We start from the raw sequence: 14,375 nt of genomic DNA on the forward strand, positions 1-14,375 counted from the left end.
CACAATGGTTGGACATCACATTTATAAATACACATGTAGCTATCAAAGAGAAGAATGACAACATGAAGAAAAAAATCTACCATTATCTGGCAGGAATGTAAAACTCACTAAGTAGACATAATGTAAAAGTCCTGTTATAGGAATTTAACATCAAAGTAGGAAAAAAAGAAATCTGCAAACCAGTTATTCACAATTACAGCTTACATGAGTAAAATTCGATTTCTAAGCTTTTCAATGTCGAATGATCTCATATTAAGCAGCACAAAATTTCAGCACAAAAATTTTCATTTAGGGCCATGGGTATTACCTGATGGAAAATTAGGGAAGCAGACTGATCATGTTGGCATTCAAACAAGGTCCCTAAACAATATTAAATATGTTTGAACCTTTAATGGATTGTATTGCAACATTAACAATTGTTAATCACGCCACAAATGAAAACCAAGCTCACAAGGAAACCAGATAGAAATAAAGATGAAATTACAAGACAAAAATTAGGAAATTAACACATGAAAAACAAGAAACAAAATAAAATTTACAAAACACATGGAAAGCAACCAAATAAAAGCCAGGCTGGCACACAAGATACAACTATATAGGAAAGTACATGGGGACAGCTGAAGAACAGTGTTCCAGAAGTGAGTTCCAAAGTTACAGGAAAAAGAAAACATTGTAACCGAGTCTGGTTTAACAGAAAGTGGGAAGATAAAATGTCAGAGAAGAGAAATGTGAGGAAAAAAAGCATTGAAGAAAGGAGCAACATCACACTGAAAGAACGATGCTACACTATTTGATCAAAAGTATCCAGTCACCCTTATGTAATGCAGAACTGGCCACTAGATTTCACAAGAGGTGATTCACCAGAATAAGAGGAGGTTATTAGTAAAGAACAGTAACAGTAGAATGGGTATCTCAGTGACTTCAAACATCGACTAGTCACTTGATGGCACATCAGTGACATATCCATCAAAGAGGTGTCAACAGCTCTAAACATCCCCCCCTAGACTATTGGTCATCTGATTTTGAAGTGGAAATGTGAAGGAGCAACCACAGCTAAATGAAGATCAAGGACTGGCTGCCCGCAGTCCCAATCTGAACCCACTGAAACACCACTGGCATGAGCTAGAACATTGACTTTGCTACAAACTTGTGTCCAGCAGCACTACCTTTTCTGGTTTTGACTAGTGAGGAAGAATGGGCTTACTGAAAGTGTCCCCAGCAGAGTTCAAGCCGTCATGAAGGCAAAGGCTGGACACACTCACTATTAAAGTCCACCAATAGGTATTTGGTCATTTTGGTTTAGGTTACAAGGCCAGATCACTGAACCACCCAAAATGTGCTGCCCACTACAAGAATGCTGCGATGAACATCAGTCTCATACATGCCTTTGTCAACCAGAAATGTCGGCAACTGCGGAATACTGTCTGAATACAGGACACCACATGACTAATGAAAAGACAGAAGTTTTATCCCTGGTATCATCTTTCTGGGATTGTGTCATTAAGGAAGCAATACATATCTGTACAGCCGATAATCTCATCAACAGGGATTTGGGATTTCAACTGAACACAGCCTGGAATGCTGCATTGGCTGCTATTAAATCACGATGCGAAAATGTAGATTCTTTGATAACAGACCTTTCATAACACTGGTCTAGTACAGTCATTGGTCAGTAACGTCTGGCCGCACTGTTGGCAAATGCAGCATACAGCGCATGGGCAGGAGAGCGGCTCTGCCGTTTTTGGCAGAGGGAGTTTAAGTATGACACCATCTATCTGCAAATCATTGCTTATGCACATGCACAATCTCCGTACCTGCGCATTCTTTGCATGCATGTTCTAGAAACAGGGTGTTGACATGCGGATACTGTCAGTTGTACCTAGCCACCAGCAAGATTGAACCACCTGAAGATGTCTGACAGTTGCTCCGAGGAAATATTGTGGAATTTGCACAATGTGATCTGGCGGTAAACCCACGAAGACTATTTACAACTTATCCCCTGGGAAAGCTTAAAAAGTCACAACAAGATAGATGCTGTCTACAGGAAAATTAAGGGGGGTAGGACGTCAAACGGGCTGACTTGAAGTAGGAGAGGCACCACGGGACGTTTTATTTTCTACTGTCTATACTTTTACAAATAGATTCATACAACTTTGTCAGTATGACGAGGAAGGATTCAGGATTCACACTCATACCAGTGGAAGTGCAAAAACATAACAAAATAAATTTTTTTAGATATGTAATTTCATCATTTTTTCATTTACTGTTGGCTGCATTTGTTGCTATAGGTACATTTTTCTTCACAAGTAAGAGAAATTCTTTGATGAATTTTGCACAGCATACAAACCATACTTACAGGTGTATGAAACTCTAGAACTTTCCAAATCTATTAAAAACTGTGGTAAAAATTGAGATAATTAACTACAACATTTGATTTTTTTCTAAACAAAGTTTAAAACGTAACAGTTCATTCATATTTTCATAAATTAAATATATTCTGGAGTTTCAGACACCTGTAAGTATGGTTTGTATGCTGTGCAAAATTCTTTTCTTTCTTACGAAGAAAAGTGTACCTATAGCAACAAATGCAGCCAACAGTACGTGAAAAAATGATGAAATTTCACATGTAAAAAAAATGATTTTGTTATGTTTTTGAACTTCCGCTGCTGTGAGTGTGAATCCTGAATGCTTCCTGGTCATGCTGACAAAGTTTTATGAATTTATTTGTAAAAGTATAGACAGTAGAAAATAAAATGTCCTGTGGTGCCTCTCCAGCTCCAAGCTTGACATCCTACCCCTCTTAAAGAGACCTTTGGAGAAAAGAGAACCACCCATATCAATATCAAGAGCTCAGATGGAAAACCAGTCCTAAGCAAGAAGGAACATCAGAATGGTGGAAGGAGTATATAGGGGGTCTATACACGGGAGATGTACTTGAGGTCGATGTTATGGAAAGTGAAGAGGATGTAGAAGATGAGAAGGGAGATATGATAGTGCACGAAGAATTTGACGAAGTACTGAAAGACTTGATTTAAAACAAGGCCCCAGGAGTAGACAACTTTACATTAGCACTACTGATAGTTTTGGGAGTGTCAACCATGACAAAACTCTGGTGAGCAAGATGTACGAGACATTTGAAATACACTCTGACTTCAAGAAGAATATAGTAATTCCAGTTCCAAGGAAAGAGGTGCTGACAGGTGTGAAAATTACTGAACTGTCAGTTTAAGATGGAATGTAGCAGTATTACGAAAAGGAAAGCTGCTATTCACCTTATAGCACAGATGCTGAGTCGCAGATAGACACAAGAAAAAGATTGTCACAAATAAGGTTTCAGCCAACAAGACCTTTGTCAAAAATAGATCACACACAACTGCAGTCTCTGACAGCTGAGACCAACTGAAGCTTCAGCTACCACAGACTGAAGTCATGTGCATGTGAGTTGCGGTTTTTGTGTGTGTGTGTGTGTGTGTGTGTGTGTGTGTGTGTGTGTTTGTGTGTGTTCTATTTTTGACAAAGGCCTTGCTGGCTGAAAGTTTTTATTTGTGACAGACTTTTTTTGTGCCTACCTGCGACACAGTATCTCTGCTATATGGTGAGTTGCAACTTTCCTTTTCATAATACTGGAACTATCAGTTTAATAGGTCACTGTTGCAAATTACTAATGCCGATTGTTTACAGAAGAATGGGAAAACGTAAAAGCTGACCATGGGGAACATAAGTTTGGATTCTGGAAAAATCTAGGAACATGCAATGCAATACCAATCCTACGACTTCTCATAGAAGATGGGCTAAGGAAAGGGAAACCTATGTTTATAGCATTTGTAGACTTAGAGAATGCTTTTCACAAAGCTGATTTGAATACTGCCTTTGAAATTCTAAAGATGGCAGGGGTAAACTACAGGATGCAAAAGGCCAGCTTATACAGAAACCAGATAGTGGTTATGATTCGAGGGGCATGAAATGGAAGCAGTAGTTGAGAAGGGAGTGAGGTTGTAGCCTCTCCCCAATGTTATTCCATCTATATACTGAGCAAGCAGTGAAGGAAACAAAAGAAAAATCTGGAGTCAGAATTAAAGTCCCAGGAGATGAAATAAATACTTGAGGTTTGCCAATGACATTGTAATTCATTCAGAGACAGCAAACGACATAAAAGAGCAGTGGAACGGAAAGGACAGTATCCTGAAATGAGTATACACATGAACATCAACAATAGCAAAATGAGAATAATGGAAAATAGTCTAATTAAATCGTGATGCCGAGGGGATTAGATTCGGAAATGAGACACTCAAAGTAGTAGATGAGTTTTGCTATTTGGGAATCAAAATAACTGATGATGATGAAAGCAGGGAGGGTATAAAATGTGGACTGGCAGTAACAGGATAAGCATATCTGAAGAAGAGAAATTTGTTAACATTGAGTATAGATTTAAGTGTCAGGAAGTGTTTTCTGGAAGTATTTGTATGGAGTGTAACTACATAAGGAAGTGAAGCATGTACAATAAACAGTTTAGACAAGGAGAGAATAGAAGCTTTTGAATTGTGGTGCTACAGAAGAAGAATGCTGAGTATCAGATGAGTAGATCATGTATGTAATGAGAATTTACTGAATAGAACTGGGGAGGAGAAAAATATGTGGTACAACCTGACCAGAAGAAGGGACCAGTTGGTAGGACACATTCTGAGACTTCAAGAAATCACCAGTTTAGTACTGGAGGGAAGCTTGGGGGGTAAAAATTATAAAGGGAGACTAAGAGATGAATACAGTAAGGAGTTTGAGAAGGATGTACATTGCAGCAGTTACTCCAAGAGGAAGAGGCTTGCAGAGGATAGAGTAGCATGGAGAGCTGCACCAAACCAGTCTTAGGACTGAAGACCACCACCACCACCACCACCACCACCACCACCACCACCACAACCACAACAACAATAACAGTAACAGTAACAGTATTAGGTATTTGGATGTTCAGTGAGGTTTAGGGATTGCAGCCAGATCATGACTTCTTGCCACGATATTTCGGCTGGCAATCGTCCAGCCATCTTCAGGTGAGTGTCCATCACTGGAAACTGCAAGTCCTCGGCATTGGCTTCATAGTAAAAATTGGTGCAGAGACGCATGGGCATTGGCGGCCATTACAGGAGCGTCCTCTATCCAAATCCGCGCCCTCTGGAAATACTGTTCTGTCCGTGGTGTGCAGGCGCATGTGTAAAGGTGAATACCACATGTCCGTCCTCTGTCAGAACGCACGCTGGTGTCTCTAAAAACAGATGTCAGATGTCGCCAGACGTGTCATTGTGAGTAAAGGTCTCAGCAGAGGCGAGATGAATCACCAAATCATCAGAAAGAACCTTTTGGAATTCAATAATTAAAGAATCTGTGGAGATACACCTAGCACAAAATCTTATAAATCTTGATGAGGATTTTCAACTGGACAAGGCTTGGGACCCGGTCCTCTCTCTGATTTCTTCTGAGAGAAGACAGTTTATTCATATTGACATATCTTGCGACATCTGACGTCTGTTTCTAGCAACGCCAGTGCGCATTCCAACAAAGGGCAGACATGTAGTTTTCACCTTTATGTATGTGCATGCGCAGCACAGATGGAACAGTATTTCCAGAGGGTGTGGATTTCGATAGAGAATGTTCCTGTGATGGCCACCAATGCATATGCATTTCTGTGCCAATATTTGCTATAAAGCTGACACCGGGAACTTGCAGTCTCCAGTGAAGGACACTCACCTAAAGACGGCTGGATGACTGCCATCTGAAATATTGTGCCAAGAAGTCAACATGATCTGGCTGAAATCCCAAAACATCATTGAACATTCAGTATGCCGGGAAAGCTCCAAGAATCACATCAGGTATTCAGATGCTTTTGATCAGGTAGTGTATAAAATCTAATAGTAAACACAATGAACTCTGACACATGAGGAATACTACAACAGTATCATAAGAGAAACAGAGAATGATTTCCAGTACCACAGGCCATGGTGAATGTATCAAAACATAAATGTAATATTCCAGTAAAATCGTGAAAAGGGAACAGTTTACAAATTATAACGTGAAAAATAATGACAAGAGAAACATGCAAAAAACATGGAAGCTGTATTTTTCACACCGGCCGCGGTGGTCTAGCGGTTCTGGCGCTGCAGTCCGGAACCGCGGGACTGCTACGGTCACAGGTTCGAATCCTGCCTCGGGCATGGGTGTGTGTGATGTCCTTAGGTTAGTTAGGTTTAAGTAGTTCTAAGTTCTAGGGGACTTATGACCTAAGATGTTGAGTCCCATAGCGCTCAGAGCCATTTGAACCATTTTTGTATTTTTCACTACGGAGAACTGGTATTAGAACAAACATTATTAACAGATACCATTTCAACTAAAGAAATAATGCCTTGCAGACTGGGAAACAGCATATAAACGGATCATATTCACAAAAAATGCCCCTCTATGTGTGACAATTACAGGGGAATTGTTTTACTTGGTGTCTAAACAGGCTGATTGCCATAACTGAAGAACAAATTCAGAACAATCTGTGGGGTTTCAGGACTAGCTGTGGTGTTTCCACAGAAAAATATCTACATGGTTACATTTATTTGCTCTCATACAAATTACTGAAAAAGGGTGGAAAATAAATGTAGATGGCCACATACCATTTCTTGCTTTAAAAAAGGCCTACAATGGTGTACACCACTGGACACCAACAAGCATCGTGAGGGAATTTGAAATACCCTCAAAATTTATCACATTAGTAAAAATGTGTATAGGTGAAACATTATGCCAAATAAAGACACCATTTGAAGAAACTGAATGTAAACTGGTCAGAGAAAGAATCTGCTATTTCGAACATCTTATTTATCTCCATCAAAGAAAACAGCAGTACAGAATTAACTAAAACTGACCAACAATGGATCCAACTGCAGGGTGTGAACATTACTAGTCAGCTATGCAGATGATATTGGATTAATAAGTAGTTCTAAAATAGAGTTAACTGGAATCGTGCAAAACTGTGAAATGGCTGAAAACAAGAGTTACAAGCTAATGACGAGAAGACAGAATATCTAGCAATAAGTAAGAAAATTTAAAGTGATGCATCATTGACTGTGTATGGATCCCCTTTCAAGGCAGTTTACCATTTCAAGTACTTAGTGAACTGTTTAGTAAAGACAATAGAACATATATAGAAATATATGATCACCTCGCAGCATCAAAAAGAAAACTATAAAACTATAATACTACCTCAAAGGAAAGACAACTTCGCACTATTCATATTACCAGTAATATTACATGGAAGTAAAGCTTCAATATATAGAATTGAAGACAAAAACTATTGTATTAGTCTGAAAAATATTAAGAAAAAGTTTTGTATATGCAATCAACAACAATAACACAGAATGAATATAAGAAAATTTAAGAGCTACCTGAGTGGTACGGACATGCAACATTGTCAAAGTACTACAGAAAAGGCTGAGCTGGCTGGTCACATAGCAACAATAGACTGTCTATAGAAATATTGTCTGGGGCCATAGTTGCAACAAGAGAAAGACAAAGATCTGGAATAAATGGCAACACAACATCTGAGATAATACAGCTAGGATGGACATCAATTTAGACTGGATATGCATCACACTCTACAAAGGGAAATGGAAGAGGCTTGTAGAGCACACATGTGGTTGGTAAGGCCCTTGCTATATGGAAAATTACATAAAAGTACAGTACTGCACATATGCATTACACAAAATATTTGACATTTAGAGGGGTCACTGTAAGAAAGATTATATATATCATTACAAACCATAGTCAGAAAATAATAGTTGACAATCAAAGCCAACTGGAATAATATAAGAATACTGGGAAATTAATAGTGCCAAGCTCTAGAGCATGGTCACAATATAAATACTGAATCCTTAACATTCAACAATTAGGCAACCACTTTTTTACGTCTACTCATTCCATATGCAATATTCAGGGATATAAATGCTTACATTATTCTCAGTTTCATCCCAACCAAAATTTAGTCTGGGATCTTCGGTGATGCAATCAGTGGACCACAACACCTCCAAAGGATGTTCAAGAACCTGGAAAAAGAAAACAATATTCTAATTAAAACTGCTTCTACATTTCTCTATATATAAAAGCGATAATTTTCTGACCAATTTTTCAATAAACTAACATACCGATGACCCCACATTGTGCTACATTTCACTAGGCTCTTTGCTCTGAAACTTCTCTCTCCGACACAGCATATTTCATTAAGTATAATGACCTTTACTGTCATATGCTGACCCTGCATACTGCCTGCAGTTACAGAGTTTTTATGCTTTTTCCATTCTCTCAACAGTTCTCACAAGTGGTCTTCTATCTTCAATACATCCGTCTGCCTACTGTTGTCTGGGTTTTTAAATGTTTTCTTAACTGAATTTACTGGCCTTCAGCTTCCACCATAAAGTCAGCTCATGCTTACATAAAATAGACAGAACAGGGATAGTTACAGATAAACCAACACCATACAATCAGAGTAATATCAAATTTTATAGAACGATTTTTCACTGTCCACAGCCAGTGGTATGTCAGTATTAGAGGGGAATAAACAGTGAATCTGTATATCTTCTGAAAAGCCTGTGATCCTGCTTTGCTTATAAAGCCTTCATGTAGGTTGGTAACCAATGGCCAAGCTTTTCAAATTCTTGTAAAAGGATTGCAGTAGTTCTATGTAGTCAAGTTGTTCTAAAACAGTCGCGGCTCAAATGTGTTCAGATACTGAGACCCTCTTCTGGAGAAAGTTATGTTGTTACGTCATTTCTGTCAATCTTGGGTGTCTCCTTCTCTACAATCATCATCTGCATCTTCCACAGGACAAAAGATCTTCTCAAAAATTTTATCTCCAAAATCTTAGTTTCTTATCATGTGCTATTGTAATACTAAGAAACTTGATTCAACAAAGTAATCATATGACTTGACTACAGTGTGTTAATAATTAGTTTAGCATTGACAGCTATAAAGGAAGCAATAAGGAGAGGCATGACATGCGTTCTATCAATCAATCAATCAATCAATCCCACGAGGGTTGGAGCCACATAATCCATCATGGTATCCAGACCATCACTCCCACAGCCTCAACATTTCCCACTTGCATTATGCTGTAGTTCCAGGCAGCTTGGTGTACTATGGCGTTCTTCATTACACGTTAACTTGTAGGCTTAAGATGATGATGATGATGTTTAGTTTGTGGGGTGCTCAACTGCGTGGTTATCAGCGCCCGTACAATTTCCCAACCTTTGCTCAGTCTAATTTCGCCACTTTTCCTGGATGATGATGAAATGATGAGGACAACACAAATACCCAGTCATCTCGAGGCAGGTGAAAATCCCTGACCCCGCCGGGAATCGAACCCGGGACCCCGTGCTCGGGTTGTGGGCTTAATATTTCACCTGTTATTAAAATTCTTTGTTGAGCATTGTGTGATACTGAGCATCAAAAGCAAGTAGGTTCAATATTATTCAGTAAGAAAGTCTGACGTTGCTCTCTTGGACATGGCACTGCCCTATGATGTCAGTTGTGCGATATGGTTTGCATGTTACATGATTAGACTGTCAGCAATTGTTACTGATAATGATCCTAACCAGTCTGTTCTTATTGATTGGATGCCTACCATTCAGAGCAGGAAGTGATCGGCTTCAGTATCCAAAAGTCAAAATTCAAAAGGCTTTTCTGGATCTGAAACTCTCCCTAAACAATTACTGCATGCATGAAATCCAAGAGCTAGTGAAAACATGCTATCTTTGTAACACTGCAAAAGACATAAGAAAGCAATGTATAGAAGTCTCCCCTCTATAATAATTTTTATTTTTCTTTAAAGACATAAATAGTATTTTAGTAATAATAATAACATAAAAGGCTTCATCTAAATTCACAGAAAAGCATTCATGCTGTCCATAAGTTGTCATGCTTAAACTATTTATTTTATCATTTAATGAAATAGCCAACATCGCAAATCAGCATTTGTTTAAAAATGACGACCGATTTCGGCCTTTATGCTAATCGTCTATGGAATTACAGCACTAGAAGATATAAAATAGTGCTAAAATAGGAAAGCGAAAACAACATAGAGTGCAAACAAAAGAAATAACAGAAGTTAAATTAACATAGGCTTTACCCGTATGGGTTAAGGCGGCGAGACACAGAACACTTGCGTGATAGTACTGTCGTTTAATGTTGCTCATACCTAATGTGCCATAGATTAAATACAGGGGAAAGTGCGCTTGTGCAGTATAATATCGTCCTCAGCCAATGTGCGATGACTTACACGAAAATATAGTCAAAAGAACGGATATAATAAAGAAGAGATGGAAGTCGTTTTATAACATTATATAAGCAATAGCTTTTCAAATAATCGGATCAATTCGTTAATGATTATACCGTAAGATGAAAAGATTTTAAATACGAAGGCCTATGTGATAGGTTATATGGTAATCGACCGCCACCTGGTGATTCGTCTCATAGTTTCAGGGACGCTGTTTCCACAGAGATGTCGTCATCAAGATGATTGCTGGTGTTATGGATGTACCGAAGCCGATACGCACCAGAAGACTTCATTGGCAAGACGGTGGCTTGTGGTTATCGATATATGCCAGTAAAGGTGAAACAATAAGGTACTGCAGCCTGAACTGGCGCCGATGTGTTGATCTGTTGTCAACAGCACCGAAATGTTCGTTAGATGTCCATAAACGAAAACAGTAGGTTATCAGCATAATAATGAAATTGCAGTGTGAAAATAAATAGTACTGAAAGTAATGCCTAAAACTGTAATATCGTAATTCATAAATATCAATAAAACCACTGATAAAGTACGGGTAACTGAAGCATGAGGGTCTCTATAAAGCATTTCCTTTAGATATTAGATCATATTCGTATATAATATCACAAGAATAATTAGAAGGCGGTAGCAGTAGGTATAAAATATTTAAAATAGTTCGAAACAGAAATACTAACACACACAGTTTTCATAAGCTAATTGCGAATCTGAACTTTGGTAAAAATCCAGCGTTGTAACACCATTCAAAAATAAAGATTTAACTGTACGCGAAATAAAAATATTACCTCACAGTAACGAGAAAATTAAAATTAGCAATTTTTGCGAAATTCGCTACCGCATCATATTCATCAGTAAAAACTAGGGAAATTCATGCAGTCAATAGAGTAAAAAGTGATGTGAAAAAAGGATGAAACGAAGAAGCAGCTAAAACAAGACCTCTAAATAGATCCAAAAACGTTTCTTCCAGGAAGTCTTAAATGTTTAATTAGAAAGGCTTAAGGATTGTTCTTATGAATAGATATTTTCAGTTCTTCCATAGTGTTCAACAACAATTCCTTATGAGCAGTGTGCGAAATCTTAAGGTCATGCATATCATCACCTGAATGGTTATTATTTATAAGGTATTATCCAAAAACTGGCCTGTTACGTGAATCATCTCCGGCGTTAGGGGTAATTTGATCATTCTATTAAGTAATGGGACAGTGCTTTATGCTTAATAGAATCGTCAAATTACCCCTAACACTGGGCCAAAAACATGACTAATCTGGGGTTTTAAAGCAAACTGCGACTGCAAATGATTATGATGTGGGAACTGTTGATGGCCATTTCCAAAAAACACGATCTAAAAAAACCTTCACTTACTCTCAAAATGTTTCTTCTCTAACACGATTTATCTATCAGGATTAATAGACTATTCAGAAACACTGGCATATCCATTGCCTATTCAGTCGCAAATATGCTTTGCAATGGGCTAATGTATAGTATTAGAAACGCTTAACAAGTTTACTCTGGCTCAGGTGTTTATAAATTGACTTGTAATGATTGTGAAAAGATGAATCAATTGGACAGACTGGGAGCAACTTTGTAACACGTTTCAAATAGCACGTTTCAGGTGTCTCACATAACACGTCAATTTTTGGACATCTCATATATACTAATCATTCAGAAGACAATATCATGCGTAACTAACTCCGTCTGAACAAGCCTCGGAAGGTCCAACAGTACCGACCGACCTCCGTGACGTCCTCAGATTATTCAGGAAAAGGTGTGCATTATTCAGGAACACACATTTTCAATAACTTGCCAGCAGCCATAAAAAGCTTAACAACCAATGAAATTCAGTTTAAGAGAAGCCTAAAGGATTTATTGGTGGCCAACTCCTTCTACTCCATTGATGAATTTCTTAGTAAAACCAACTGATTTGTATATAAGTACAACATAACTTCTGCACAATTTCAGTGCAGTAATGTGTTCACTTAAAATTTGTGTGTGTGTGTGTGTGTGTGTGTGTGTGTGTGTGTGGTTGTGTGTAAGTATAATCTAACTTCTGCACCATTTCAGTGCAGTAATGTGTTCATTGTAAATAAGTATTACAGTAGTTGTATTACATGTTTATTACCTTATAAATAAATAAAAAACTTTTTATTTTAAATTCAGTGCATTAGTATTTGTAAAATGACTCTTAGTGTTCATTAAAAAAATGACGATCATTCCACTTGGGACCTGTGGAAGGGTACATTAGCTTATTTGTTTTAGTTGTAAATATTTGTCATGTATTGTTGTTTTTCTGACATGTTCCACATCCCTGAGGACCTCCTCACTACGGATCAATTGGAATGAAAGTAAGTCTAATCTAATCTAATCTAATCTAAAAGGCGTCACTGGGCGTGTATATGGAGGGGCATGTTGTCAGCACATCGCTCAGTCATCGTCAGCTTTCATGACTGAAGTTGCTACTTTTCAATCAAGCAGAACCTCAATTGGTCTCAAAAGGGTCGAGTGCACCCTGCTTGCCAGCAGTGCTCGGCAGACTGAAGTGGTCACCCAGCCCAGTGCCAGACAAGTCCAATGGCACTTAGCTTTGTTGACCTGACAGGAACTTGTATTACAACTGGAGCAAGACCGTTTACTAATACCACGCAAGGCCTTATGATTTTGCACACTACTTCCTTGGGATTGTTGTCGAACACTGGAAGGGCTTGAAATAGCTATTTACTACAAGAATAACCCTTCAGCCCTTCTAAATGAACAGACTTTCGTGAAAAAATATTTTTCTATCTTCACTGCCAGAAAAAAAAAATAGTCCACTCTTATAGAGGTTTCTAATTTACTCTCAATTTGTTACTGCAACAGTGCATATGGAGTACATGAAATGATTACATTTACAGATTAATAGCACAAGTGGTTCTGCAGAACCAGATATCGACCCATGCTGAAACACTTATACAGGGTTATTACAAATGATTGAAGCGATTTCACAGCTCTACAATAACTTTATTATTTGAGATATTTTCAAAATGCTTTGCACACACATACAAAAACTCAAAAAAATTTTTTAGGCATTCACAAATGTTCGATATGTGCCCCTTTAGTGATTCGGCAGACATCAAGCCGATAATCAAGTTCCTCCCACTCTCGGCGGAGCATGTCCCCATCAATGAGTTCGAAAGCATCGTTGATGCGAGCGCGCAGTTCTGGCACGTTTCTTGGTACAGGAGATATAAACACTGAATCTTTCACATAACCCCACAGAAAGAAATCGCATGGGGTTAAGTCGGGAGAGGGTGGAGGCCATGACATGAATTGCTGATCATGATCTCCACCACGACCGATCCATCGGTTTTCCAATCTCCTGTTTAAGAAATGCCGAACATCATGATGGAAGTGCGGCGGAGCACCATCCTGTTGAAAGATGAAGTCGGCGCTGTCGGTCTCCAGTTGTGGCATGAGCCAATTTTCCGCGGGCTACGCGTGAAACTTCCCCGCACGCGTTCAACCGTTTCTTCGCTCACTGCAAGCCGACCCGTTGATTTCCCCTTACAGAGGCATCCAGAAGCTTTAAACTGCGCATACCATCGCCGAATGGAGTTAGCAGTTGGTGGATCTTTGTTGAACTTCGTCCTGAAGTGTCGTTGCACTGTTATGACTGACTGATGTGAGTGCATTTCAAGCACGACATACGCTTTCTCGGCTCCTGTCGCCATTTTGTCTCAGTGCGCTCTCGAGCGCTCTGATGGCAGAAACCTGAAGTGCGGCTTCAGCCGAACAAAACTTTATGAGTTTTTCTACGTATCTGTAGTGTGTCGTGACCATATGTCAATGAATGGAGCTACAGTGAATTTATGAAATCGCTTCAACCATTTGTAATAACCCTGTATTAGTACACGGTGTGGTCTCATGGGCAGCACTGCAGGCGCTGACTCTGGCATCCAGTCGATCATACAGATGGCGAATACTGTCCGGGGATATTTTATGACACGCCTGCTCCACCTGTTCACGTAGTTCTGTAAGAGTTGTTGGTTGAAAAATCACACGAGCCACTTCTCGTCCCATTATATTCCAC

At 38.9% G+C, this 14,375-nt stretch overlaps 1 protein-coding gene across 2 annotated transcripts in view; it reads right to left on the reverse strand.

Annotated features, from left to right (window-relative positions):
- LOC126108803 (uncharacterized) overlaps positions 1–14,375 on the reverse strand; it is a 244,045-nt gene that overhangs the window by 118,573 nt on the left and 111,097 nt on the right. For both annotated transcript variants that reach the window (XM_049914167.1, XM_049914168.1), the window contains exon 7: positions 7,983–8,075. In XM_049914167.1, the coding sequence (XP_049770124.1) occupies positions 7,983–8,075 (93 nt within the window). The remainder of the gene's footprint in view (positions 1–7,982; positions 8,076–14,375) is intronic.

This window comes from Schistocerca cancellata, chromosome 11, assembly GCF_023864275.1.
Source record: "Schistocerca cancellata isolate TAMUIC-IGC-003103 chromosome 11, iqSchCanc2.1, whole genome shotgun sequence".
Lineage (NCBI taxonomy): Eukaryota > Metazoa > Arthropoda > Insecta > Orthoptera > Acrididae > Schistocerca > Schistocerca cancellata.